The sequence below is a fragment of the Pipistrellus hanaki genome, assembly GCF_964339955.1.
Source record: "Pipistrellus hanaki genome assembly, chromosome: 5".
Lineage (NCBI taxonomy): Eukaryota > Metazoa > Chordata > Mammalia > Chiroptera > Vespertilionidae > Pipistrellus > Pipistrellus hanaki.
Genome location: NC_140507.1, coordinates 90354330 through 90380331, shown reverse-complemented (window position 1 = coordinate 90380331; position 26002 = coordinate 90354330). Strand labels below are relative to the sequence as shown.

The window sequence follows — 26002 nt, the reverse complement described above, 5'->3', positions numbered from 1 at the left end:
CCAGCAGCAGAGTTGGAGTGGAGACATCTCTACTCTGCACAGAGCCCACACCCCCTGCAGGGGCAGGGGTCGCTGACTGGGGGAGATGGGGGTGGGCAGTAAGCACGTGACACCCAGAGACTCTCAGCAAGTGGTGGGGTGAGACCCAGAGGGGGCAGGGAAGGGGTAGGGCCCTCCCAGGAGCCTGAATGGGCAAAGTAGGAACCCCGGCACTTGGGGCTCCTGGCCTCCTGCTGAGAGAGGCCATGGAGCAGGGGAGGGGCCTCTGGACGCAGCCCTGCCCAAATTCCTGGCCCAGGGGCAGCGAGCTATGGGGACAGGCCCACGTGTGGGCTGGTTAGTCACACGGCATCGCCACAGGAACGTGCGAGGCCCAGCCGGCTGCCCCCGCTAGGAAAGGACCGAGGACACCGGGATCACCGGCCCGCAGCGCCTGGGGGACCCCTGCTCTCCTGAGATGCGCTCCCTCCTCGGGCGCCTGGGCTTGGGGCTGGGGGCTGGATACAGCTCCAGGACCAGGATGAGGGTTTTGCGAGTCTCAAACTGGTCCAGCAGCCGGGTGACCAGCGGGTGGCTCAGCTCTGCCAGCACGTCTCGCTCCCGGTAGGCCTGGGCGCGTGTCCTGCTCCTCAGGGGGATGAACTTGGCCGCACAGGACATCTGGTTGCCCTTGTGCTGCACCCTCTTCACAAAGCCGAACACACCTCTGGGAAGAGGGAGCCCCCGCTGACTCCCAAGACAGCTCCGGGGAGGGAGGTGGGGCTCCTGGAGGGCAGGGGCTGGGGGAAGCGGGTACTGGGGAGGCAAGGGCTGCCTAGAAGGAGGGTTCACAGGGTGCAGGCCTCCTGAGGATGGGGGGGGGGAGGCGGGGATGGGATGGGGGGCCTTCCAGGAGATGGGAGATCCCTAAGATCCCTAAGAGGTGAGGATTCTGGGAAGGCAGGGGCTGGGGCTAGGGGCTGGACAAGGTTCCCGAGAGGACTGAGGGGTGGCCTCTGATAAGTGGGGTCCTCAGGAGGCAAGGATTTCTGGGGGGCCAGGGCTCCAGAAGGCAGGGTTCCAGGGGCTGGGGCAGGGGATCCTGGGTGAGGGACTCCAGGAGGCCAGGTTTGGGGGACTGGGCAGGGCTGGGGGCAGGGCTCTGGGGCTGGGGAGATACCTCCCAATCTCTTCCTTGACTTCATAGAAGGAGTGTAGTTTTCTCCGATAGCTCTGCTTCTCTGAGCCCGGGTCACTGGCCCCTGTAGCCCGGGAGCAGTCAGTGGCCGGCGTGGACAAAGACCCCCACCCCATCTCCTGTCCCCCAACTCCGTGTGTCTGCGGGGCAGTGCCCTGTGGCCAAGCCTGTGGCGGCTCCCAGGATTCCACGCCCGCAGGACGCCGGGCCAGGCCTGGGAAGGGTCCCTCACTCACCTCCATCCACCAGCAGCTCCGCCTTGCACAGCACCTGGCCACCAGCGTTCTGGGCCAGGCAGGTGTAGACCCCGGCATCGAGCTGGGCCACGTCCCTCAGCACCAGGGAGTAGGTTGTCCCCTCCTGCTGCTGGCTGAGCCGGGCACTGTCCACCAGCTGGACGCCGTCCTGGAGGCACAGGAGATGGGCGACCATCAGCCCAGCCCTGGGCCCACCCTGCCTCCTGGGGGTGACACGCGATGTCCAGGGGGGATGTCACACGCTCCCTGCAGACGCAGGGCCCCTCCACCTCACCCCTACCTTATACCAGGTCACCGTGGGCTGCGGGGTGCCCTCGATGACCGCCTGGAATTGCGCTGTGCCGCCTTCCTGTGCCTGCACGTCCTCGATGGTGACCTGCATGGACGGGGGCCCTGGGGGAGGAGGAAGCCGTGGGGAGCAGTCCAGGCTGCCAGCACAGCCACCACCGCAGCCCACACAGCAGCCTGTGAGCGGCGCCTGCAGGGACCGGGGGGCTGGCAGAGACCCCAGGCGCATCGGGCGCCCCAGGTATCTCAAGGCCCTGAGCCCCTCGGGTGACAGAGCCCCGGGCCTCCTGATGCAGCGCAGGCTCCGGGCAGGGAGCAGGCGCTTCTGAGCACCGTCTCCTGCCGGCCCGGCTCCTGGAGGCGGCACAGGAGCATGAGAGGACATCCAGGACCTGCTGCCTGTGCCCCCTCCCAGGGGTGCCCTCGGAGGGGACCCAGGGGCTGGGTGTCAGGGGCGGACACAGCAGGCTGGCACCCATCGGGTGGCTCCTCCATGCAATGGTCCCCCCGCCAACTGCACGGCGGGCACACACGTAGCCTACTTGCTGCGGCACCCGGGTCGCCGGCCTTGTACACGTATGTCCGGTGCGTGGTCTCCGTGAACACGTGGCTGCAGACATCCCAGAGCTCAGGGGCCTCTGTCCCCGGCCAGGCCGCGCTCTCCATCCTGGAGTCAGGCAGCGGGGTGAGTCCACTGCCACCCATCCACTTCTGGGGCTGGGCACTGACCCTGGTGGCAAAGTGGGTCCCTGCCCCACCCCTGCCCGGGGCTGCAGCAGATGCATGGGAAAGGACTGCAGAGACCGGGGCCCGGCCCTGCGTGTGGAGGGGCTCCCGCAACCCCCTTCGCCCCGAGGGGGCCTCTCCTCCTGGCGCTGCCCTTTGGCTGGGGTAGGGCTGATGAGGAATGTCCCAGGGTGCTGTGAGCCCACTTCCTCCTCGGCTGCCCTGTGCCCGGATGCCCCCTCCTAGAACGCCCCACCCAGTGTGCCAGGGACGTCACCTGATGGGCACCACGCGTTCGTGAGCCGCGGCAGGAGCCCCTGCACCCTGGTCCTGGCTCCCAGGAGGGAGAGGCTCCGGCACCTTCCCGGAGGCTGCTGGTGAAAGGCCGGGGCCTGGTGAGACAGAGCCCCAGTGACATGCCCCCGTCACCCGCCGGGGCCCAGAGCGGGGAGCACAGGCAGAGCTGGGGCACAGGGTCCGTGTCCCCAAAGCCCGGACGCTTGCCGCCCATGTGCACCTCCTCCAGGGCACCCACCTGTCCTAGCCGGGAGCCCGGGGCCACCCTGAGGCTGCCCGCCTCCCCCACCCCCCACCCCCCAGGGGGATGCGGCAGCCTCTGTGGCAGAGCCCCCTCGGCAGCATCCCTGGGGAGGCATCTGCCAGGGGCAAAGTGTCCTTCTCCTTCCTCTCCTCTTCCCCCCGTCCCCTCCCCTCCTCTCCTATCCTGAGCACAGGGTGCCCAGGCTCCCTGCCGGGGCTCTGACCCAGGCCTCTGACACCCAGGCGGGTGTACTGAGGGTGGGAACCTCCCGGAGCTACCTCTGCCTGGTTTCGTAGATGGGTGACAGCCTGCGGAAGGGCTGGGCCTCGCCCAGGGCCCCAGTGAAAGGATCCCAGTGACACCTTGCACTTCAGCCCCACGGGTGAGCACCCGGGACAACCAAGGCTTGGGTGGGCACAGAGGAGGGGCTCCGGGAGCAGGGGGTGCTTGGCAGGCAGCCTGCCCCTGGGCCTCACCAGGTTCGTCTGCGGCCTCAGTGCCCGGGAGCGGGGAGCTGGCCTCCTGGAGAGCAAGTGGCTCCCTGGGGCCCAGGCCGGCGCGGTCCCCGGCGGAGGTTCCCGGAGCCTCCGGGCCCACCGGTGTCCTCTGGACAGTTGTGCTCTGGTCCACTCGCTCCGGGGCAGTGGGGGGCGGGACAGCGGCACCTGCGGGGAAAGTGGGTCAGCCTGGAGCGGCGAGACAGGCCGGGCCCTGAGCGGCGAGACAGGCCGGGCCCTGAGCGGCGAGACAGGCCGGGCCCTGAGCGGTGAGACAGGCCGGACCCTGAGCGGGGGCGTCAGGAACCTCTCAGTCCGCAGAGAGCCCAGGTGAGACGAACAGGCTGCCCTTCCTTCCCGCCCTCCACTCCTCTCTCAGGAGGCGCTGGGGGTGGAGCCCCTGAGAGATAGGGGGGCCTGGGAGGGGCAGAGATGGTGCCCAGGGCACGGAGAGCCGAGCCCCACCACTCCTGCTCTTGTGCCCAATGCCTTCAGGAGAACGCCAGCTCCCCAGGAGCCGCTGAGCCTGGTCCCCCTCCCTGTGCCCCATCGGCCCCAAGGTCTCAGCTCTTCCATCCTTCACCCTGTGCTGGCCTCCCTCATGGCTCACTCTGGACCCCAGGCCAGGGGAGCCAGCCCCATTATATAGGGAAGCCTGCAGCCCAGTGAGGGACCTGGGGATCCACAAGGGGCGGGCTCCCTTACTGCCCTCCCATAGCAGACCCTGTCTCCCTCCCAGGATGGGACTCCACCAGAGGGCCTGTCCCCTTCCTTCCAAGTACAGCCTGGCTGGCCAGGTCACTGCACCCTCATCTGGCCCTGTCCCGGCCTCCACCAAAGCTCCCACCTCTTCCTGAGGGAAGCACCAGACTCTCAGCCTCAGCCTCGGTGCCGCCCCTTCCTCCGCCTGGCTGTCCGCCCCAGGTGGCATCACTGCAGTCTGACAGGTGTGCCCAGCCATGCCCACTGCTCCATTCCCAGCGGGTCCGTCTGCCTGGAGCCCTCCCCTGCCCCAGGACCCTCTCCAGCATTTGGGTACCCACCCTGTCCTTTCCCACTCCAAAGGGACCCCCCACACATCACACCCCATTGTCTGTCCTGACAACAGCTGGCTGCACAGGGCAGGAAGGCCGGCCTGCTCGAGTGCAGGCAGGCTGGTCAGGCGAGCTCACTGCCTCCGTCCAGGGGCCTCAGACGGCCAGGACCCACCCAAGGCTGCAGCAGAGGGGGCCTGGGCTGCCCATGGGGACCCCAGGGCTAAGCCTAGAGGGCCCCTACCGCCCAAGTTCAGAGCCACTGGAAGAAGCAAGAAGGAGCAGAATACAGGGTGCGGGAGCCAGTTTATTATCATCATGGAGTCAACCAGCAGGGGCTGCTGCCCACCCCGGACCCTGGCCCATGCTGCAGGGAGGCCTGGAAAGTCTGCAGAGGGCACCCAGCGGGCCTTCCTGGGGCTGGGAGGAGTGTCCATGGGAAAATGTCCCCCCAAAAGCTCCCACTGAGATGGGGAGGCTGGGAGTGGGGCAGGGGTGTGCCACAGCAGAGAGATGGGAGGCCACAGCCCAGACCGAGTCTACCTGCTGCTTTGCCCCCCACCCCACCCCAGCTCTCAGTAATCTGGGTCACAGCTGTGCGGACAGTGTCCTCAGCTGAAGTCTTGGGGGGACAGGCAGCTGAAGTCCTGAGTTGCTGGAGAGCAGGTGCTGGCCTCAGGGCCCTCTCCTGAGCTCAAAACCCACGGCAGCTGTGAAGCAGGTAGGTGCTGGTGCCAGGCAGGGTCCTCGGCCCCAAGGCCATGCCCCTCTTTCTGCTGCTCTCATGCAGCCATGTCAGCAGTAAACTGGCTCCCAGAGGGTCCATGTCTTACCCCCTAGCCGCGTGTGCCCTTGAGGGTCAAGGGTGGCAGCCTCAGCCCTGGGAGGGACTGGGGCCCTCATCCCCGTCGGGCCGAATGTGCAGGGTGACTGTCTCACCCACTGTCCCAAAGCTGACCGTGTGGGTGGACACCTCCGTTTTGAAGCTGCTCTGGCCACTGTCCGCAGAGCGATGGACTTGGGTGCAGAAGGATGTGGCCCCCCTAGCCCGGGAGACGCCAACAGGGCGGAGGACCTGGGGTCTCGACAGGGTGGTCCCCTGGGGCAAGCGGCTGAAGAAGCCAGGCGGGCCTCGGGGGCCTGGCGGGGGCCACACGTCCAGCAGGACGGGCTGTCCCACCGTGGGCTCGCCGATCTCTCTCTGGAGCACCGAGACCTCGCAGGGCGGGTCGTCGGCGACACTGGGCCTGGGGCTGCTGCAGCCGAAGGTCTCCCCTTCCTGGGGCGTGTAATCCTCCAGGTCAGCCAGGGTCAGCGCACAGCCGTCACGTGTGAGGATCTTGGGGTCATAGCCCCGAAAGTCCTCGGCGCCCAGGGGCTCCTCCATCGGGGGGACACCTCTCCCCTCCTGCGCCTCCGGGGGCACCTCCTCTTCGGCGTCCACACAGAAGACTCGGCCCTGGGTCGGGGGCTCCTGGGCCAGCAGCTTGTTGTTGGAGTTGTTTGTGTTGGGGTCTCCTCCGGGGGTCCCACCGGGAAGCGTGAAGAGGAGCCCCGCCGAGCTGCCCGGCGCCTCTCTAGCCGGAGAGGCACCCCTGGAGCCTGTCTTCTTCACCTGGACCTCGATGGTCTCCTCGACCTCCACCCACTTCGACCTGGGCCCCGCGCCCCTGGGCGTGTGGGCTCCGGGCTCTGTCACGTACAGCGTGGGCACAGGGGGCTTCCAGCCTGGCTCCTCGCCAGGCCTGCGGAGTTGGCCAGCCCCTGGTGAGTGCAGCAGCTCAGGGGCCGACAGGCCTGACCTGGGCGAACTGGCACGGCGCCGGGAAGGCGAGAGGGAGGGAGACTTGCTGGGGGACTTGCGGCGGCCACGCGGGCTCTTCACCACGGTGGTGATGGTCTCCTCTCTGCAGGGAGAGGGCCGAGAGGAGATGGCACGGAGACCTGCAGCCGGGCTTGCCACCCATGCCACAAGCACAATCAGGGCCAGCGGGAGAGATCAGGTTAATGTACCAGCAAGCAGAGGGTGAAACTACATAAGCTCCTACACATGCGCTGGAGCCCAGCCTTTGGAACCCCCATCCAGAGAGCCAAAGAAACAAAGTCTCATCTGGTCAACCATGGGCTCTGGTGCGCAGACCCCAAATCAGAGTTGAGGCATCACTGCATCACACAGGTGGCTCCAAACCCCAGACCAAGTGCCTGTGGGTAGTATTCCCCGTTTATAGCTGTCTTATTTTGAATGCCGGTCCTCCTCTCAGAGCTAATGGCCAGCATGCAAGGACAATGCCCCACAGTCCTCCTTCTCCCTTCTCCAGTGTTGTGTGCTTTGTGTCATGGGGAGGTGGCCCAGCAAGCTCTCAGAGGGCAGGTGCCTCAGTGATCTTGAGTTACGGACAGACTGGGCAGTTGATGCTGCAGGTGCAGGTGTGAGAAGGGTGTCAGAGCCCCCACCTGCAGCCTGGGTCCCTCCCTCTTGGTCTGGTGGTGTGGGGCTGGGCAAGGACACTTGGTGTGACTCTGCTGTCTTAGGCTTTGTGACCTAGACAAGCTCTTCCCTTCCTGGGCCCCATCTTCCAAACAGGAAGTGGGGGGAGAAGCAGAACTCAAGGCCAGTTACATGTGGGTGCACATGGGGTGCTGACCAGGGACTCTGCAGCAGCACTGGGGATGGGTCTGGTCCCCTTTTACAGAAGTGGACAAGACTAAAAGAGGCTCAAAACTTGCTCAGGACCAAGAGTCAGAAGCCCACCAGCCAGCCAGGTCCTCCTCAGTCGTCCAATGCCCTGACCTGGCTGGGTGCTGAGGGTGAAGTGAGGAACAGGCAGGGAGAGCAATGGGCTGAGTAACACACAGCTTTCCTGGGCCCCAAGACCTGCATTTTCTCTTGGGCTCAGGCAGAGGGACTTGGTGTGCTGTCGCCAGCTGCCTGCCTGATAAGACATTGTCTTCCTTTCTCCAGCTTTGCTTCTGTCTAACTCAGGGCTCCTTCCAGGAGCAGTTCCCCCCGGGCATACCCCCAGGGATGTGTGACCACACCTCAGGGTGCAGAGTAGTTAGAGGCCCTGCCTCCTCCTGCCCTCATCTGGTCAAGGGGAAATGCTATCTCCTTCTCACTGAGGAGAAACTGAGTTTGGAGTCAGAGCCTATTCAGGGCCAAAAACCTGCCTTCTTGCCTCACACTCAGGCCCAGAGGTCAGTGTCTGCCCAAATAGCAGGGGAACCTGGGCCAGGTCCCATTGCTGGCCTCATGCTGCCTAACTGGCTAAGGAAGGACAGTAGATCAAGGTGGAACTGGGAAACTGGATCACTCCTCTAAAACACCACTCCCAGCCTGGCTGGTGGTGCTCAGTGGTTGGAGTGTCAGCCCATGATCCAAAGATCACAAGTTCAATTCCTGGTCAAGGGCATGTACCTGGGTTGCAGATTTCATCCCTGGCCCTGGTCGGGGCACATGCAGGAGGCAAGTGGTTGCTGTGTCTCTTTCACATCGATGCTTCTCTGTCCTCCCTCTCCTCCCTCCTGTCCCCTCTCTCTAAAAATCAATGAAAAAATGTCCTCAGGTGAGGATTAACACAAAAATAAAATAAATAAAATGCTACTCCCACTACTGGGGTCACTGTTGCTCCCAGAAGGGCATGTGGGCATCCTGCTCTGAGGCCCGATTGGCACAGCATGTGGGGCTCCCAGGTGGTAGTCTCTCCAAGCCAATTGCTTCCATACCCCTGGCTTCCCAGTACTGTGTGATGTTCCCCTGGGAATGGGCATGTTGTGCCAGGTAGTTGCCTCCCTCCACTTCCCAAGCTGAACGGGTACACTCCTTGTGGGGTGAAAGTTGCTACCACCATGAGCCTGAAAGGCAATGAACTTTAGGGTACCTGAAGTTACCTAGTCCAGGCTCCAGTTGGCATGAGTCCTCTCTGACCGTCCCCCGCCACATAGGGCTGCCTGTTCCATCTCTTCTTCTCAATATGTCACCCAGAAAATGTGAAAATAGCAATGCTCTGCTCATGGATGAAATGTAGAGTTGATCTGTGTAAAGCTGCAGAGTAGTTGCATGCCCCCAGGGATGGGGTGCTCACTGCTGCCCCAGGCAGCCCCATCTATTGTGTGTGGTGACCTGCTTTGTGGGAGGAGGAAGGAAGTCAAGGGAAGGTTAACTCAGGATCTTATCAAATGTGTGAATATGGGATTCTCTAGCAACATGACTAACTGCAGGCCCTTTAAGAGGCGTAAGGCCCTTGGGGAGCTAAGAGGTCGCCATCCTGGAGTTCTCAGTCACTTGGCTTTAGGAAATGATCACCTTTATTGCCTCCTGGCTTTTGCAAGCTCTTCCACCACATCCACCTGCATGCATCTCCTATTGGAAGTCCTTCCAGATTGTCCAGGACAAAACCAATCCCGCCCTCTGTAGCTTCAACTAGCTCTGGACCTCTTGTGTTATTTAATTATCAACAACCATGTGTCTTTTTTTATCAACTTTACAGGCCCAGTGGGCGTGGCACTGGGGAAATGGGTGCTTGGTTAGCTTTGAATCACAAGCCACCCTTAGAAACCCTCTTTTTTTTTTTTTTCCTGAACCTCAGTTTCCCCATTTTCCAAATGTGAGGGTTGGACTTGGAGATGTCTATGGGCTCCAGAGCTATGGTTACACTGTTTTAATTAAAGTCAAGTTAGTGAAAGCTAAATTTAAAATTCAGTTCTTCATTTGCACTAGACACATTTTAAATGCCCAATAGTGACATGCAGCTGCAGTAGACACTGTAAACATGTAATATTTCCATCCTCACAGGAAATTCTGTTGGACAGCCACACTCTAGATCAGGGGTCTTCAAACTACGGCCCGTGGGCCACATCCGGCCCGCAGAGGAGTCTGATCCAGCCCGCCAGGTTTTTTGGACAGTGAGCGCAGCCGAGGTGTTACAGTAGGAATTAGTAGTTCATATAGTCCGGCCCTCCAGCTCTCTGAGGGACCGTGATCTGGCCACCACTTTAAGAAGTTTGAGGACCCCTGCTAGATGCCAGGCTGTTGAAGGGTAGAAATATGCCCCTGGCCCAGCAAGACACAGTTGTCAGTCCCAGATCTACCCTAACAAGTGTGACTCTAGGTGAGACCCTGTGAAGTGTGCAGAGTAAGTCTACCCTCCTGAGGCAGTGCAGCCATGGAGAGGGTTCTGGGGCCCTGAAAGAGAAAGCTCTGAGTGTGAAGGTAGCCACATCCAGGGGAGTGACTTCCTGGGAGTACCTGCAAGGTGCTGGCAGTCTGTGTGGCAAGCAAAGGCAGTAGTGAGGGCAGGCAGTCAGGCAAGCAGGTGCCAGACCACACGGGCAAGATCCAGGTGGGTTAGTGGGCATGCAGGTGGCACGGCAGTCAGAAGGAAGGTTAGGAACACGCCTGCACTTACATGATGACGGTTTTCTTGGGGACTTTAGTCTCCTGCTCAGTGACTACAAAGAAAACAGTCGGAATAGCGAGGGTTACAGATCAGTCAGCACGTAGGGCCGAGCTAGCTAAGTGGCATGGCAGTGTAGTAGCCCACTCAGCATAGGAGCACCAGGTCCAAGCCCTGCCGGGCTGTGTGCCCCTGAGACACTGTCTCAGCCTAGAGCACCAGTTCCCTCATTGAACTGCTGACTTGTCTGCCTTGCATGGTGTGGCAATGCATGCTCCAGGAGGGCAGGGCCTGTCCCTCTTGAGGGTCTTGCAGGAGCTTCAGATAGAGCAAGGCCCTTTCCTAGGCTGCCCACACAGAAACCCCTGCTTCTCCTTCAGCTGTGTGCCTGGGGAATCCTGGGAATTTGTTAGGCCTATGGTCCTACTTCTCAGACAGAAACTGAGGTCTAGAGAGAGCGAAGGAATAGCCTGTGGTTGCCCAGTGAGCAAGCAGCCAGACTAGAACCATGATAGCTGATGCCCATTTCACAGGAAAAAAACCCTAAAGGTCAAAAGTGTCTCCAGGAGAGAGCGGCTGGAGTCCCGGAGGAGGTGCATCTGAGCTCCACAGTGGGAGAACACAGAGGCCCATGGGGGCAGCCTGCAGATGCCTGGGCAGCCAGGTCTCCCCATGGGAGCGCCTAGCTTTCCTCCTCCCTAGAGCAGCAGGATTGGGCCTGTGATTCCCGGCTTGTGATGGGGGACCCAAGTCCCAGAGACAGAACAGGACTTGTCTGGGGCCTGGCAGCAGTTATGCTATCATCTGAAGGCCTCTTTTTCTGCAGCTCCTGGGTGGGGTCAGGCTTGGCTCAGGGATGCCCCACCCAGTCTCGCCCACCTGGACAGCAAGGATGCCACTGGCTACCAGCACCCTCAAATCTCAGCATCCTCTCACCATCCTGTGTAAGCGGAAGGGGAGGCTCTGCTTTGCTGCAGAGCCACGTGGAGTAAGGCTTCACCTTAGGCAACCAAGAGCGTTTTAAACTTGTCTGTGATCAGGTGCATGTGAATTAAATGTACTAGCTGAGTCTGTGTGGCCCTTGGGAGTCACATTTACTGTGTGTGCACACATGTGTGTGCCTGTGTGGGTATGCACACAGGTGTATGTATGTGCATGTTTGTGCAAGCCTCTTCCTGGAGAGAGGGCAGCCCGCTGGGAGAGAATGGGTTCAGACAAAATGCCATATATTTGTCTAAGCTGGGCCCAGAGAGCCAGCCTGTTGGCTGCCTCCAGGCAGACCCTGTGCACAGAGCAATGAGAGAACCAGGCCTCTGCTTCTCACCTTCCCTGACAGGCCCGTCCTGCTGCTTTTGGGAGTGCTGGCCTGGCACCCCTGGATGGCTTTGTTCCTGACCTAACTGCAGCCTGACAGGCCCTGGGCCCTGCTGAGAACTGGCGACTGTGGAAGGGTGCAGACGTGCGAAGCAGGACTTCCAGCCCAGTGCGGTTTCACAAGCGAGGGGGCAGCGCCCACTCCACAGGGCCAGCTGGCTGCGGGCCACCAGGTTATCGGTAAAGCAGCAGGCCAGGGTTAGGAAGCGGGAGGTGGCGGGCTCCGCCTCCAGGATCTCTGAGGGCCGGCCATCTCCCTGAGTGAGGCACAGCACTTGTCCACACTGGAGGCCGGTCACGGAACATTGACAAGAAAAGATCCACCATGACAGTGAAGAGAACGGCTCTGTAGGACGCGCTTATCCCCAGCCGAGAGGGAGCTCCAGCCCCTTGCTCAGTACATCCCCTGGAGATGCCACCACAGGAAGTGGAGGTGCCAGAGGTAGCCCTGTCCTCCGGCAGAACTGGCAGTGCAGGCAGTCCTCTGGGGGATGAGGAACCAGAACCATTGCCCACAAGGGAGGGCCGGGTCTCCATGAGGGCTCTGGAGAGTCTCAAAGCCCTGGAGAGTCTATGTGGCCAACTCTGTGAGTGTCCAGACAGACAGTGGCCCCCAGACGCCGGGTCCTGGGAGGGACTGGGTCTAGTGGCCAAGGATCACAGCAGCCAACTTTCAGAATTGGGAGGACACACATTTCAACTTGTCCTACGATGGGAGTTGCAGCTCCGCCAGGTGTTGGCCCAGCCTGTCCTTGCATGTCTCCAGGGACGGGAAGCCCACCACCTTCCCGACAGCCTCTCCCAGGTGAGGCAGCTCAGAGGGAGCAGCTCTCCCCATGGTGGCAGCTGCTCCGTGAGCCCCAGAAGGCTGCTCTCCCAGATGGAGCAGGCCCAGGACAGATGTGAGCTGCCCTCCTCCCTGTCCTGGCCATCCTCAGCCAGGCCCAGCTGGGACCCTGGGGTCACAGTGTGTGTGAGTGGAAGCATGAGGCACTCCCCTGCCTTTCGCCTCCTGCCAGAAACACACCTTCCTAAATGAGGCCCATTCTGTAGTCTGGTCCACCGCTCCCCCCCCACCCACCCAGGACCCCAGGAGCGGCCCCAGGCCAGGGATTTGCAACATGGACATCCTGCCTAGTATGGAGGGACCAGCACCATGACATCTGCTCCATCTCCAGGGAGCCAAGCTGGAGCCCAGCTGCTTACACTTTGCTAGGGCCCCCCCTCTCACCGTTCCTACTGCCCCTCCCATGAGGACTTGCTGGCTGCTGCCCGGCGGGCTGCCCAGTCCCAGGTCTGCCCTTTATACTCACTCACAGGGCTGGTGAGCAGAGCCTGGGTCCTGAGCTCTAGAGTTGTTGGACCAGCCATGCCCGGGTTTTGGGTTTATGGCCCATCATCCCCATCCCACACACCTTGTATTCCAGTCGGGCCTCTGCAGCCCCTCCATTCAATGCCTCTTCTCCAGGGAGCGCACCCTGATTGGAAGGACTGTCACCCCACCCAGCCCTGCCCACGTGCATGGCACATCCAGCCAGGCCGAGGCCGTCTGCAGCTGCACCTACCTTCCACCACAGCCACGTGCTCCCGGCGGCGTTCCCTGGCCTGCAGGGTAGGGCCTTGCAGGCACAGCTGCACGCCGTCGCGTGCGGAGCCCAGCCGGTTCACCAGCTGCAGGACAGACACAGAAGGCAAAGGCCACTGAGAGTCCAGGGAGCCTGACTCGCCCCTTTGGTGAGTAAGGACTGGCTAGAGCATGGGGCCGAATGGAACTTACAGGGCCCAAGCGGACTTGAGACCTGACATGGAGGGCAGACCCCTCCTGGCCCACCCCAGGCTGCTAGCGGCAGTATCAGGGAGGAGGCTGGCCCCAGACAGACATAGCCGGCACACCCTGTCCCTGGACCATGAAGGGCAGGACAGACGCTGCCCAGAGCCCAGCTTATGGAGTCCTGTTAGCTCATCCTCAATGGGGTGGAAGCTGCCTGGTTTCCCTCCTGTAATGATGAGTGATGTGCGACAGTGGCCTGGTGTTCCCTCTCAGAAGGTGAGTGACAGTCTGTCTGGTGTCTCCTCTCTCACCACAGTGGAGGGAGACACTTACATGGCACCCCTGTCTCAGAATGGACTTTGGTAAATCTGTTGCACAATCTCTCATCATGAATGGTAGGTGACAGCAAGCCTGTGTCCCCTCCCTCATCATGGATCATGGATGGTGGTGGCAGTGGACCTGACAGCTTCTGTCTCATCCGTGGATGTGGATGACAGTGGACTCGGTGTTCCACCATGGACCCTGTGGGACCTGAACCTGGTGTCCACTCTACATCATGTGTTACCGATGGCGATGACAAGGTTGTGGCCCCATGGCAAGCCCCCCCACCACTTCCCTTCATCCTCCCTCCTCACCTCACACTCATAATGGCCAAGGTCCTCCTTGCTGGCCTCATGGATCTCCAGCACCAGCAGGCCACTGCGTGGCTCACTCAGGGTCCGGTACTTGCCGCCAGAGGTCAGGAGGACCCTGTCCTTGTACCACCTGAAGCCAGCAGCCCCAGGAGTCAGTAGGGCCTCTCCAGCCCCCAGGGCTCATGACCCACCTCACCCATCCCACAGACCTGGTGTCCTTACGGCACCCAGCCTTTTGGATGCCATCTGCCCAACATCCAGCCTGGCAGTGCCCTCCTTGCTGCAGCGAGGGCTGTGTCAGACAGGCCACGCCCCCAAGACACCCACTTCTCACCCACATGGCTGAGCTTCTGTCTAGTTGACCCAAACCCAGTGAGCATGCTGCCCACCCTCGATTTACAGGCAGAAGTGGAGGCCCTGGGGCAGACCCACCCCCCTTGTCCACCTAACCCACCTGATCTGAGGGTGTGGAGCCCCTTCGATGGTGCAGGTGACCTGTGTGTCCTCTCCTTCCACGAAAGGCACTGCCCGGACCTTGTTCACAAACCTCGGGGGGACTGTGAGACCGCAGGGTTGGGAGGAGAAAGGGAGAAAGGGAGAGAGGGAGGGAAGGAGATGAAAAGAAACAGAGATAGGTAAAGAGATACACAGAGAGATAGATTGAGAGACACAGAAAGACAGAGGAAGGGAAAGGTAGAGAGACAGAGAGAAAATATGGAGAGAGAGACACAGAGAGGAACACAGAGACAAAGAGAAAAGGCATAATGTACAGGACCCGTCCCAGACCAAGGAGCCCCAAGACTTGGGTCAGACATCCACAACCACCCTCAGCTCATCCGAATGCCTGCACCGCCGTGGGGACTGCTGTGGTGGGTGTGGTCTAGATGCCCATCCAGCCTCCCTCTCAGGCTCACCCTGCACCAGGATCTTGCCCAGGGTGCTGGCATTGCCGGCAGCGCTGGCCGCAAAACACATGTACTGGCCGGAGTCCGCATTGGTCAGATTGTCCAGGATGAGCGTGCACGAGCCATCGGGGTCTTCAATGAGGATGTGGTGAGGGTCCACGTCCACTGGCTTTCCATCTGGAAAGGAGGGAGGCTGTCATAGAGAGGTGCACGGGGACAAGAGGTGGGGCTTGCCTGGGATCATGGTCACAGGCAGTGAGGGATAGGGGACGGTCCTGAAGCATAGGGGCCAGGTGCAGCTCCCTGGATACGTCCCCAGGCCTTCGTGTGCACAGTGTGGCCTTTGGAGGGTGGGCTCTTATCTGGAGGCAAGAGCAGGCTGGGGGCCTGAACCCCATTCCGATAACCAGACCCCGAGCCGCCTTGCCAGTGATTCTGTGACCTCCAGGCACCTCCAAGGCGCAGACCTCCCCAACGGCAACAGACACGCTGTCTGAATACCTGCCCAACCTAATGTCTCCAGCCATCACGTGAGTCCTTCCTGAGTGAGGGGTGGGGAGAGGTGCACCTTTCACTCCGGAGAACTCTTTCCTCTATTAATAAGTGAAATCCCATAAACAAACATTTCCCCATAGCTCTGTGTGTGCTAAACCAGCGTTTTTTAACCGCTGTTCCGCGGCACACTAGTGTGCCGCGAGATGTTGCCTGGTGTGCCGTAGGTGCAGACAAGACAAGAATTTTATAATTTTTCACTATTTTGTTTACTTAATATTTCATAATAAAGTAATTATAAAACACTTTCTTTGTGTTTATTTGATTCCTATTCAAGAGAATTACTTTATATATAGTCAATATAGGCACAGAGTTAAATTTTTTAACATTTTCTAATGGTGGTGTGCCTCGTGATTTTTTTCATGAAACAAGTGTGCCTTTGCCCAAAAAAGGTTGAAAAACACTGTGCTAAACAATGTGGTTTAAATTACAACCGTTCATAACCAGAATCGTGACCTTTAATTCACAGGAAACCAAATGATTTTAACGCATACAAAACGAAGCCCCTGGCCGCCACCCCATTCCTCTCCTCCCCTCTACTAAGTTCCAGGACAGTTGTTCTCACTCCAGTGCTTCCTTCTCACCGTCCCCCAACGCGTGCGCGCGCGCACCCCCGCCCCCTTTTCAGATCCCCCAGAACAGCTCTCCGCCAGGCTGCTGGTGACATCATCAACCCAGTGCCTCCTCAGTCCTTGTCCTACTGTCAGCGAACAGTCCTCCAGGCCTTTCTAGCATCCCACGAGGCCCACCGCTGTGCAGACATGCCGCCAGCTCCGGCCCTTGAGACACCTGGGCTGCCCAGGGCACAGAAACAGAACCTTTCCTCACCCCCCCCCCCGCCCTCCCCCCCGCCCCTACCCCTGCCCCCAAGGCATTTCTCTCTCTGGGAAATGGATGGACAGATGGGTCAGCAGCCCCACAAAAGCTCAGCACCACCCTGACCAGTTTGGCTCAATGGATAGAGCCTGCGGACTGAAAGGTCCCAGGTTCGATTCCAGTCAAGGGTATGTACCTTGGTTGTGGACACATCCCCAGTGGAGGCTGTGCAGGAGGCAGCTGATTGATGTTTCTCTCTCATCGATGTTTCTAAAATTTTCTATCCCTCTCCCTTCCTCACTGTAAAAAAAACAATAAAATATATTGAAAAAACCAAACTCAGCACCTTCTAAATCTTGGGATCTCTCTTGTGGTGCAAACCACTGTGCACAGCTACCATCTGGCCCTGGGCATGGGGATCAGGGCAACTGGCCCAAAGCTCTGTGCTTTTCTGTGACCAGCAGTCTCTCTCTCTGACCAGGTTTTGTGTCTGTCTGGCTGGGAGGCAGGAAATCATCTCAGATTCTTCATGGCTTCTGATGTTCAGTTTGGTGACAAGCAAGGGACATAGTCAGAGACACCTCATTCCAGCAGAGAAAGAAGGTGGCCAGTCCAGGGCCAGAGGGAGGTCCATGCCAACCAACCTATGTGGTCAGCTGAGCAGGCACAGACCTCTCCACCTGCTGCCTGGAACGGAGAGGGGCCGGGCAGGGGCTGCAGTCTGTGCGCCCAGAGGGAGGCTCCGAGCAGATTGCTGGTTGGGGCCTTGATCGACACGCTCTCTCTGGCGCTGTTGGTCCAGCCTCAGGTCACCCTGCTTCCCGATGTGTGGACAGAGCTGGCCCTGATGTAGCTAATCTGCCACCTTGACTCCCAGCCCCGCCCCTAGGACACTGTGCTCTGCTTCTGGAATGATTCAACCTGGACCTGTCTGTCTCTTGACCAGCTCTGATGCCCGACCCCCTGGCACCTGGCAGGGCCCCTCCCTTTAGATTAACATGTCTTTCCCACGACACCCTCTCACTGGCTACAAAACGGTCTGGGAGGCAAAGCGGGGAGATCTGCATGTAAGCCTCCTGTTAACCTCACTAATTGACCAGCTGGACTTGTCTGCCTTGTTCTTTGGTGTGTTGGCTCCCTCAGCATTAGGGGAGAGCTTTGCATGCACAGCCCTCTTCTGAAACATCAACAAGTGCTACCACCCGCGTGGGCCATCATCAATCCCGATGGGTGGAGGACAGGAACAAGTGAGAATTCTGGGTATGAGGACAGGCACCTGAATAGAAAATGCCCCACAGGGAGCCACTGATGGCTGGCACATGGCTCGTGGCACCTGGGTGGCATCTAAAATGCTGGTGACGGCTGGAAGAGGTGGCCTGGGGGCATGTTGTCTAATAGGTGGTCCTGCCACCTCAGAAATCTTTTTTTTAAAAAATATATTTTATTGATTTTTTACAGAGAGGAAGAGAGAGGGATAGAGAGTTAGAAACATCGATGAGAGAGAAACATCGACCAGCTATCTCCTGCACACCCCCTACTGGGGATGTGCCCACAATCAAGGTACATGCCCTTGACCGGAATTGAACCTGAGACCTTTCAGTCCGCAGGCCGACGCTCTATCCACTGAGCCAAACAGGTTTCGGCCACCTCAGAAATCTTGTTCAGCCATCACAGAAAGGCTAGAGATGGACAACCCATAATAAAGGTCAACCTGCTAAGTGGACAGCATAAAGGTCACTACCACACAAGTTAAACCACAGAGCGGAAGGGCATGGAACCCAGAGAGCGATGACGCAGCTGTTCAGACAAGGGGGCCCAGGGCTGAAATGGATACATAGCAGAGACGGTCATGCTGCCAAGGTTAGGGTTTGGGCGAGCCCAAAGCACTGGATGTCACTGAACTGTGGAAATGGGTCTTGATCCCTGGCCCCTTCCTCTCCTCCACCCACCACCACTGCTTTAAGAGAACAATGATCAGGCATGGTGGGCAGCAGCCTCTCTGGTCCTACGTGCTCGTCCTACATGCTGGGGCCTCAGGCAGGGGGAGAACTCAGACCTTCAAAGGTCTTCCGATACAGGCACTTGGACTCCACGCATGGAGTCTTCACAAGGTTCCTGTAATCCGGGAAGATAGTGTCCGGGGACTGTGGCTGTGGCTCCTACCTCTAGACCCTGATGTTTGCTGTGTTTGGGGGGAGGAGCACATTGAGAGGTGGTCCTGGAGCATGGAACCGCTTCAGCCCCGCAGTCAGTCCCTTCCCAGCTTGACGCTTAGAGCCCCACAGAGAAAGGAGGTTCGGGGCCTCCTGTGTGATGTGAAGGTAGCTGGGTGATGGAAGAGGCTGCGTTCCAAATCAACAGCCTGTACAGCCAGAGGGAGTGGACCGTCACAGCCCGATCCAGCCTCTACTCCTGTGGCTCCAGCTGGGCTAGGCAGGGTGGCTGCAACAGGTCTGCTGTGCATTCTCATGGCAAGGTCTCCAATACACATGGCCAGTGCTCTCTGCTCCTGGCAGCTGCCCCAGGTGGGTCAGGACTTGACCCTCTGCCCCCAACACTCAGCTCCTGCTGTATGAGGACATGCTGTCTGCTGGGGAGTCTGACTTCTGCCCGATGCTGCTCTTCCCGGCCAAGGTTGTTATGTGCTTGAGCAGTTGCAAGTGGCTTGGCTGTTTGTTTTGCCACTTAAAACACAGTGGCCTGGCAGAAGACACCCTCACCTTGGGCTGTGAGCCACGGAGGCAAAGAGAGGCTGCTGATGGGCTCCCACCCAGCACCAGGTTCTGCAGGGATCTGCCCCGGGGTGCAGGGCACTGACCCCACTGCAGCCACACAGAGGACTGCTGAGAAATGCTCTAGTCTGGGTGGGGGCACATCACATGAGCGGACCCCTATCCTGGCAAGTCAGCACCTCAAGGGCTATCTGAGGTGTTTGCCGTCATGATGCTGTTTCGGGTCAGCCAACCGCTGGCTCTGGCCACACCCCTGGCTGCATGCGCCACCCGGACCACCTGCAGTTTGACCACCATGTCAGTGTGAGCTGTCCGTCCAGCTTCCCCTCACCTCTTGCACTCACTGGACCCAGGTGTCCCCAGACGGCCCATCCCCTCCAGGGTCTCACTGGGTAAGTGCCAGGGTGAAAGAGAGAGGGGCAGTTAAGAACCCAGGGTTCCACCCTGACCGCAGGGTGAGGTACACCCTATTCCCCTCGGATGTGGCAGGCCAGCACATGCGCCTGAGGACAATCTGGCCAAAAGGAGGACCCGAGGAAGGCCGAGTCATGTCTGGAGGGCCTGAGCCTGACCTTCAGGGAAAGGTCTGAGTGCAGAGGGACAATGGAAGGGAGCTGTACAGGTTCTGTGCAGGGCAAGGTGTCTGGGAGGGGACCTTGTGGATCCCAGGACGTGGGCCAGCAGGCCTCCTTTCAGCAGGAAGACCCTGGGAACCAACTGCCACAGGAACCAGCTGCTGCATTCCCAGGTCTGCCAGGCAGCTCTGACCGAGGGCACAGGGAGGCCCCTCCTGCACGTCCCCACAGAACGCCCCTGTGTGTCCTCTCCAGCCCCATCCTTAGCCCTTCAAGGGCAGACAAACGCCCCTGGCTAGGGGTGGACAAGTAGGACAAGAAGGACCGACAGCCCTGGAATAAATCCTCCGAAACCAGGACTGGACTTGGTTATTTACCCTGGACTAGGGTCTCAGAGGACTACCTGCCAGTCCAGAGGAGGCTTATCTGCCCGCCCAGGTGACCTCTGGCAAGAGATCCCGGTTCACCTGGGGTCCTGGGCCGCTCTGAATGGCCTGTGCTGCACTGTGGTTGAGCGTGGGGGCTCTGGAACGCGCAGCGTTGGCTTGACCCCTGGAGGGGCTGTGACTGAGGTCAGCCGTGCAGCAGTGGGTCGTGACAACATGAACGACCCCCAACAGAAAGCCGGGACACCAAGGCGTGATGAGAGCCCCTCGCTGGCCACTCTCCCTGAGCTGTCCAACACCAGAGCTGGGAGAACAGGCACTGTCTGCCCAACCCACCTGCACCTGGCCAGGCCCCGCCCCACACCCTCCCTCTTTTCACAGCAATAACTGGAACCTCAGTGGAAGGGCTCCCCTGAGTTCTGTGAATCACTGAACCTCACAGGAGTTGTGGGACCCCGGACCTTGCCGTCAGAGTGAGGGTGTCCCGGGGATCCCTGGACTCTGCAGCTCCCATCACTCAGTCAAATGTGAGGCCCCACGGCCGCCCACGTTTTCCGCTGTTCTGCCTCAGCGCCCCCTCTCCCTGGCCTTCTGGCCACCGCACTGCTCTTCCGAAGCCTCCAGCAGGTGTGCCGGCTGTGCCTTGTTCTGACTTCCCGCCACACCTTTGTCTGTCTGCTGCCGCCGGTCCACTCCCCTAGAGAGCCTGCTCCCACGGACAGGGTTGATGCACACCCTCCCCTTCATCCCACCTCACGCACCCTGGCCATGCTGTCTTTGATTTGGGAGCAGGCAACTGGGGCAGGAGCACCCAGCCTGTCCCTGGCCCCCAGCCCCTGGCCAGATCCCACCCTGGTCCTGGTCCCCACCGAGCCTGATTCCTGCCGGGCGGCTCTGCCTTGTGGCAAGGCCAGCACCCTGGGCCCACGGGGACCTACCTTTGTACCAGCTGACGATGGGCTTGGGTGTGCCCGTCACACGGCAGGCCAGCTTGACGGTTTCACCCAGCTCGGCTGTGCAGTCGGCCAGCTCTTCCTCGAAATCCGGGGGCCCTGGGGACACACACCACACACCTGGGCCGAGTGCTTCCCCGGCCTCGGTGCACCCTGGTAGGACCAGAGGGCCAGGGCCGAGCAGTGTGGGTGCTGCAGTCACCACCCCTTTGGAGCCCTCACTGGGCCCGAGTGGGAATCTGAGCCAGCGTCAGGCTGGGTGCAGTGGGGAGTGGAGGGGAGTGTGGAGAGGAGAGTGTGCTCTCCCTGGGAAGGGAGACCCAGGGATCAGACCTTCACACCCCTAACCCCTCTGGGCTTCTCTGCTGTGCTGAGGGCCCCCGAGTGAAACTGATGGCCCCACTCGGGTCATAGCCATCCCAGCACCCCAGCGCAGGCTGAACTGGTTGAGGGGTGCTGCACAGGCAGGGGCAGGGGCCCGGCTTTCTCCGAGCCAGACGGCCTGGCTGGCAGGTTTGATTCCCCATCCAACCTCACCGCTAGGACCAGCACTCACGCCAGACGGGGAGGGCCAGGCGCTGCTGGATGCCGCAGATCTCCTTCACCCACGCGTTCTTGGTGATGACGGTCCGGGCCTGCAGGAGGTACTTGCGCACCGAGTCCTCCCGCTCGTGCCACACCTCGAAGGCACGGTCGTCCCCCTCCACCTGCTCGTTCAGGTCGATGCTGCTCAGCTGTGAGGGGAGGAAGCAGGCTGACTGCCCGGGACGTGGCCAGAGGACCACCCAGGGCTCCTCCTGCCCACCCTGCAGGCCCCCCCCCCAGGCTCCTCTGTGCCTGCACACCTTCATCATGTTCCGGAACACGTAGCTGAAGGTGTCGGTGTGGGAGTCCCTCTTGGGCTTGCAGACCACCAGGTGGTTGCGGAACAGGAAGACGTGGCGGTGGTGGCCCTTCCAGGGCATCCGCGCGCCCGGGGCCCCCTCCCACACGATGAAGTGGCCCTGGGAGAGGGGTCAGGCCTCGGTCAGCCTGAGGCACTGCCCTCCACCCCCCTCTCCCCCGCCCGTCCTCTCTGCGTGGCGCCCTCCGCAGACCTGGCGAATGGGCTCGCCCAGGGCCTCCAGGGTGCCCGGGTAGTTCTCCATGAGCGACACGTGCAGCTGGTTCTCGGCCCGCTGCGGCAGCGCCGACACCACGGCGTAGGCCTGCTCCAGCAGCGCGCAGTTCTGCCGGTTCCGCGCCTTGTTGCGGATCAGCTCCTGCAGAGAGGCCCCGTCAGGCGCCCGCCAGCCCGGGCGGGGCGCGGTGGTGTGGGCGAGGGGCCGGGCCCACCTTGAGCAGAGCCTGGTACTGCTGCACCCGCTGCACCGGCTGCTCCAGGAAGTGCTGCAGCGGCGGCGGGGGCGGCTGCGAGGGGTCCGTGGCCGACAGCACCTCCTCCGAGTATTTCTGTGGGAACCGCAGAGCGGTTTCAGGGCAGGAGGGCACCTCACCTCCCACCCCCACCCCACCGGCGGCCGCCGATCTCTGACAGGTGAGAACTGCAGGGCTCTGCCTGCTTTGCTCACAAGCCAGGGCCCCAGGGCCTGGGCCGGCTGTGGGGCCCCGGCAGGAGGTGGGAGGCCGGCAGGGTCAGGGAAGATGACCTTGGAGACGGAGGGGGGCGGGGGGCGGCGCGCAGCACTGGCTGGGGGAGGGGCACCTTGTAGAACTCCTGCACAGCCGTGCTGACCACCACCGACTCGGCCTGCACCCGGCCCACCAGGAACTCCAGATACTTCTCGAAGGCCTCCTGGTTCTTGAGGAAGCACATGGCCACGTCGTCATCTGTCTCGCAGCTCTGCAGCTCCTGCAAGAAGCTGGCGTGGAGGCGACAACGTCAGGACCCTGCTCACTGCCCCTGCCAGCCCGTCCCAGGTTTGGGGAGAAACAGGCAGAGTCCTGGGAACAGGCTGGGCTGTGAGGACATGTGTGTGTGGTGTTTTAGGGTGCGCACATGTGTGTGCATACATGTAACAACTGCGCGTACATTGGGGCAAATATATGTAATCCATTCCCATGCATGTAATGGCATGTGTGCCTATATACAGAGGCTGCAGCAGATAGGAGTGCTGGGTAAGCAGGTGCACACGCCTATGTTCCAGAGGATGTGTGTATCTGTGTACATGGGTGTGGTGTGCCAACAAGTGCACCAAGTGCGCAGTTACTCTCTCGTCTGTCTTGGCTCCTGCTAAGCCTTGGAGGCCCAGCCTGAGGGTACATTCGCACGTGTGTGGTATGTCTGCATGTGTGTGCATGAGTCTGCACACACAGGCCCGCTTACCTGTTGTGGAACTGGCCGAGGTCCTGCACGTTGCGGAAGATGACGGCCTTCTGGCTGGCCACCGCGGCCGGCACGTGGGGGCAGTGGTCCAGGTGCTGCAGGTGGTGGCTCTGCAGGAACTGCAGCTTGCCCACGAAGGCCTGCTCAGAGCTCAGCAGCTCCTGGACGATGGAGCTGGAGGCAGGGTGAGGGGACCAAGAGCTCAAATGCCGAACAGGCACCAGCCAGACGGTGGAGGGGGCAGCCCCACCACACAACCTCGTCAACCAAAGACCCCCTGCCGTGCTCCTCACCTCAACCGCATCCTGTACTCATCCTCAGACACGGCCTCTCTGGGGAACTCGGGGGCCTCCGTGGGCCCCCACTCGGGCGACAGCTGATGAGGCACAGAGAGGGTTGGTGGTGGCCTGAGCACTGGCCCGGCCCCCAGACTCACCTGCCCCCTCCCAGGCCGTCCCGGTACCTTGAGCCGCCTGTCCAGATAGGCGGGGGACACCCAGCCCTGCCTCGAGGGGCTGGACTTGGTGGGCTTGGTCCGCACCAGCCAGCGCAGAGGGTGGGCCGAGTCCAGCACCTCCACGTACTGGCCCTCCCGCAGCGAGATGGCGTCCTGCTCGGCCCCCAGGGGCAGGTAGTCGGCGGTGACCACGTAGATGTCAAAGATCTGGGGAGGAGGGCGCTGCGTCAGGCCAGAGGGCAGCCAGCCGCAGGGCTTCCCAAGGCCCCGGCCACGGGCCCGGGCCCGAAGCGGGGAGGAGAAGCCATCTAACATTCTGTGACGTCGTAGGACAGGCCCCACTGAGCTCCGCTGACGGCAACGCTCTCAGGGGTGCCGGATGGGGCCACCCAGAGGGGCAAGGGGGAGCCTCAGGGCTGCTGGGATGCCCTGGGTCCTGGTGGTGATGGTGGCTGCTCAGCTGTTTGTCCTCAGCTTCCTCCACCCTGTCACCCAAAGGCCCCCGTTCCCTCTCCCACCCTCACTTCTGTTCCCCTTCGTGGGCCCCATTACCCCCCAGACCCCAGCACCTCCCCCCGGGAGTCTCCATCTTCCGACTCCGAGGACGACTCCTGGACGCTGGAGGAGGGGCGAGAGCGGCCATGACGGGGAGAGGCAGACGGTGTCTTGGACTCCTCGTCACTGTCACCTCCAGGCACCTGCAGCTTGGCTGGGGGCACAGGGCATGTGACACTGGGAAGGGCCAGGGCCCTGTGCCCCCCCATGGGTCTGGCCTGGTGGACCCTGGCCCTGGGTCACCACCCCCACCACCCCCACCTAGGACATGGATCCATGCCAGCCCCTCACCCTGGGTGATCTTGGCCGACACCATCTCCGTGATCTGTGAGGTCAGCTTCTGCAGGAACTCCTCCGTGCCCACCTCAGCCAGGGTCAGGTGGCCGTGGGCCTCGGCTGCCAGCGGCTCTCCTGGTGGTCAGACCCTCGCTGAGCCAGTGTGCACTCCAGGCAGGCCCACGCACCCCCTCCAGGCCCATCCTGACTCAGGGCTCCGGGACACGGGTACACACAGGCTCGGGCCTATGCTGCCAGAAGCAGGGACACTGACAAGGATATGGGGCCTCAATGGCTCACAGGTGTCTGGGCCAAGGTGTGACGGAGGGGGCTACAAATGCAGGGAATCGGGCCCGGGAGAGGGGCGGGGGGCGGTCAGGAGAACGGGCAGCCAGCATGGCTGCAGGGCACTGGGCAAGGGCAGCTGAGGGTCAAGCTGGGTAGAGTCCAGGGTGGGGGAGGAGCTTGAAGACACTGGAGCCCCAGTGGGTTGTGCTTTCTCCATTGGGATTCCAACTTGGCGGCTGACCTGGGGAGGGGTTCAGGAGGGGCAGAGGGCCCTGGGAGCTCAGCCAGGCTGTGGGAGAGGGGGGCGAGGCCTGGACCCTGAAGGCAGGGGCAGGACCCAGATTGCTGGCCTGAGGGCTGGGGGGCAAACTTTGGTGGCTGGGGTTAAGGGTGAATGAGGGCCACTGGGGATAGGGGGCAGGTAGAGGCAGTAGCTGTGGATCATCCAACAAGTGACCCTAAGGTGGGCAATGGGCACATGGCTCTGTCCTCTCTTCTGTGCAGACTCGGTATTTTCCATAAAGAAGGTAAAAACATGCCGAGGTTCCTGAGCAGTTGCCTGGGAAGGGGCTGACATACGGGGCCCCTCACCCGAGCTCTGAGTCTGCAGCCCCCTGCACCTGGGCATCCACACAGCCTCTGGCTGAGAGAGCTGAGCCAGGGGCTGGAGGGCCCAGAGCTCAGAATCGGGCCCAGGCCTGGGGCCAGGCAGCCTCCACCACACCCCCTCCCAAATTAGGGACCGGCCATTAGCACCGCCCGTACCTTTCTGCCCAGCAAGGCTGCTGAAATCCACAGGCATCTGTTCCGAGATGGCTTTGGTCCTGGGGGGGGGGTGGGGGGGAATCCTGAGGGCCTGGGGTGGGCCCACCACACGTACCCTTGGGTGGGAGCTCTGACAGAAAGAGTCTGAGGGCAGTGGGCCAGATGCCAGTCAGGCTCAGGGGAGCCCTCATTTCACAATGGGGAAACTGAGGTACAGCAAGGTGGTTTTTGTTTGTTTGTTGTTTTTCTTTTTGTTTTGGCGGAGGTAGGGGGTGGGGAGGTGGACTCTGTCCACACAGCTTGCAAGGGACAGAGTCAGGCTGTGTCCAGGATAGGGCTCCCTCCCTGGCAGCAGTGCTGCCCCCTCCCAGGGCTTCTAGAACCCCAAGCCACCCCCTTCAGCTCTGGCGGAGCCCTCACTCACCCCTGAAGAAAGGTGGAGATGAGGGCCTCCTTCACCTCTCCCACTGGTCCCACCTCCTTGGGCACTGTCAGAAGCACAGGTGATGCCAGAATGACCCCAACCGCTGAGATGTTTCTGGTGGGGACCTCTGCCTGGCATGTCTGGGCCACCCCTACCTAGGGCTTTGGTCTGTCCGCCCAGAGCCCCCAGGAAAGGCTGTGCCCAGAATCCCAACGTAGCCCCCCCGCTCCCCCCCCACCCCCGTGGTGGGGACAGGAATGGGTCCACGCTTGATGGACCTGCCCACAGAGGGGCTGAGG

General features: G+C 61.1%; 1 protein-coding gene across 1 annotated transcript in view; it reads right to left on the bottom strand.

Annotated features, from left to right (window-relative positions):
• The window catches only part of OBSCN (obscurin, cytoskeletal calmodulin and titin-interacting RhoGEF), a gene marked incomplete at its 5' end in the record, with an annotated part of 160607 nt that overhangs the window by 9007 nt on the left and 125598 nt on the right, over positions 1–26002 (bottom strand). Inside the window, 24 exon segments of the mRNA XM_084885131.1 lie at positions 506–706; positions 1160–1241; positions 1414–1582; positions 1715–1827; positions 2265–2389; positions 2726–2840; positions 3466–3654; positions 12853–12958; positions 13694–13823; positions 14148–14250; positions 14608–14775; positions 20598–20711; positions 21169–21346; positions 21458–21616; positions 21710–21874; positions 21948–22064; positions 22318–22474; positions 22939–23112; positions 23232–23314; positions 23402–23602; positions 23965–24104; positions 24242–24361; positions 25280–25338; positions 25704–25767. Of these exon segments, the coding sequence (XP_084741257.1) occupies positions 506–706; positions 1160–1241; positions 1414–1582; positions 1715–1827; positions 2265–2389; positions 2726–2840; positions 3466–3654; positions 12853–12958; positions 13694–13823; positions 14148–14250; positions 14608–14775; positions 20598–20711; positions 21169–21346; positions 21458–21616; positions 21710–21874; positions 21948–22064; positions 22318–22474; positions 22939–23112; positions 23232–23314; positions 23402–23602; positions 23965–24104; positions 24242–24361; positions 25280–25338; positions 25704–25767 (3232 nt within the window).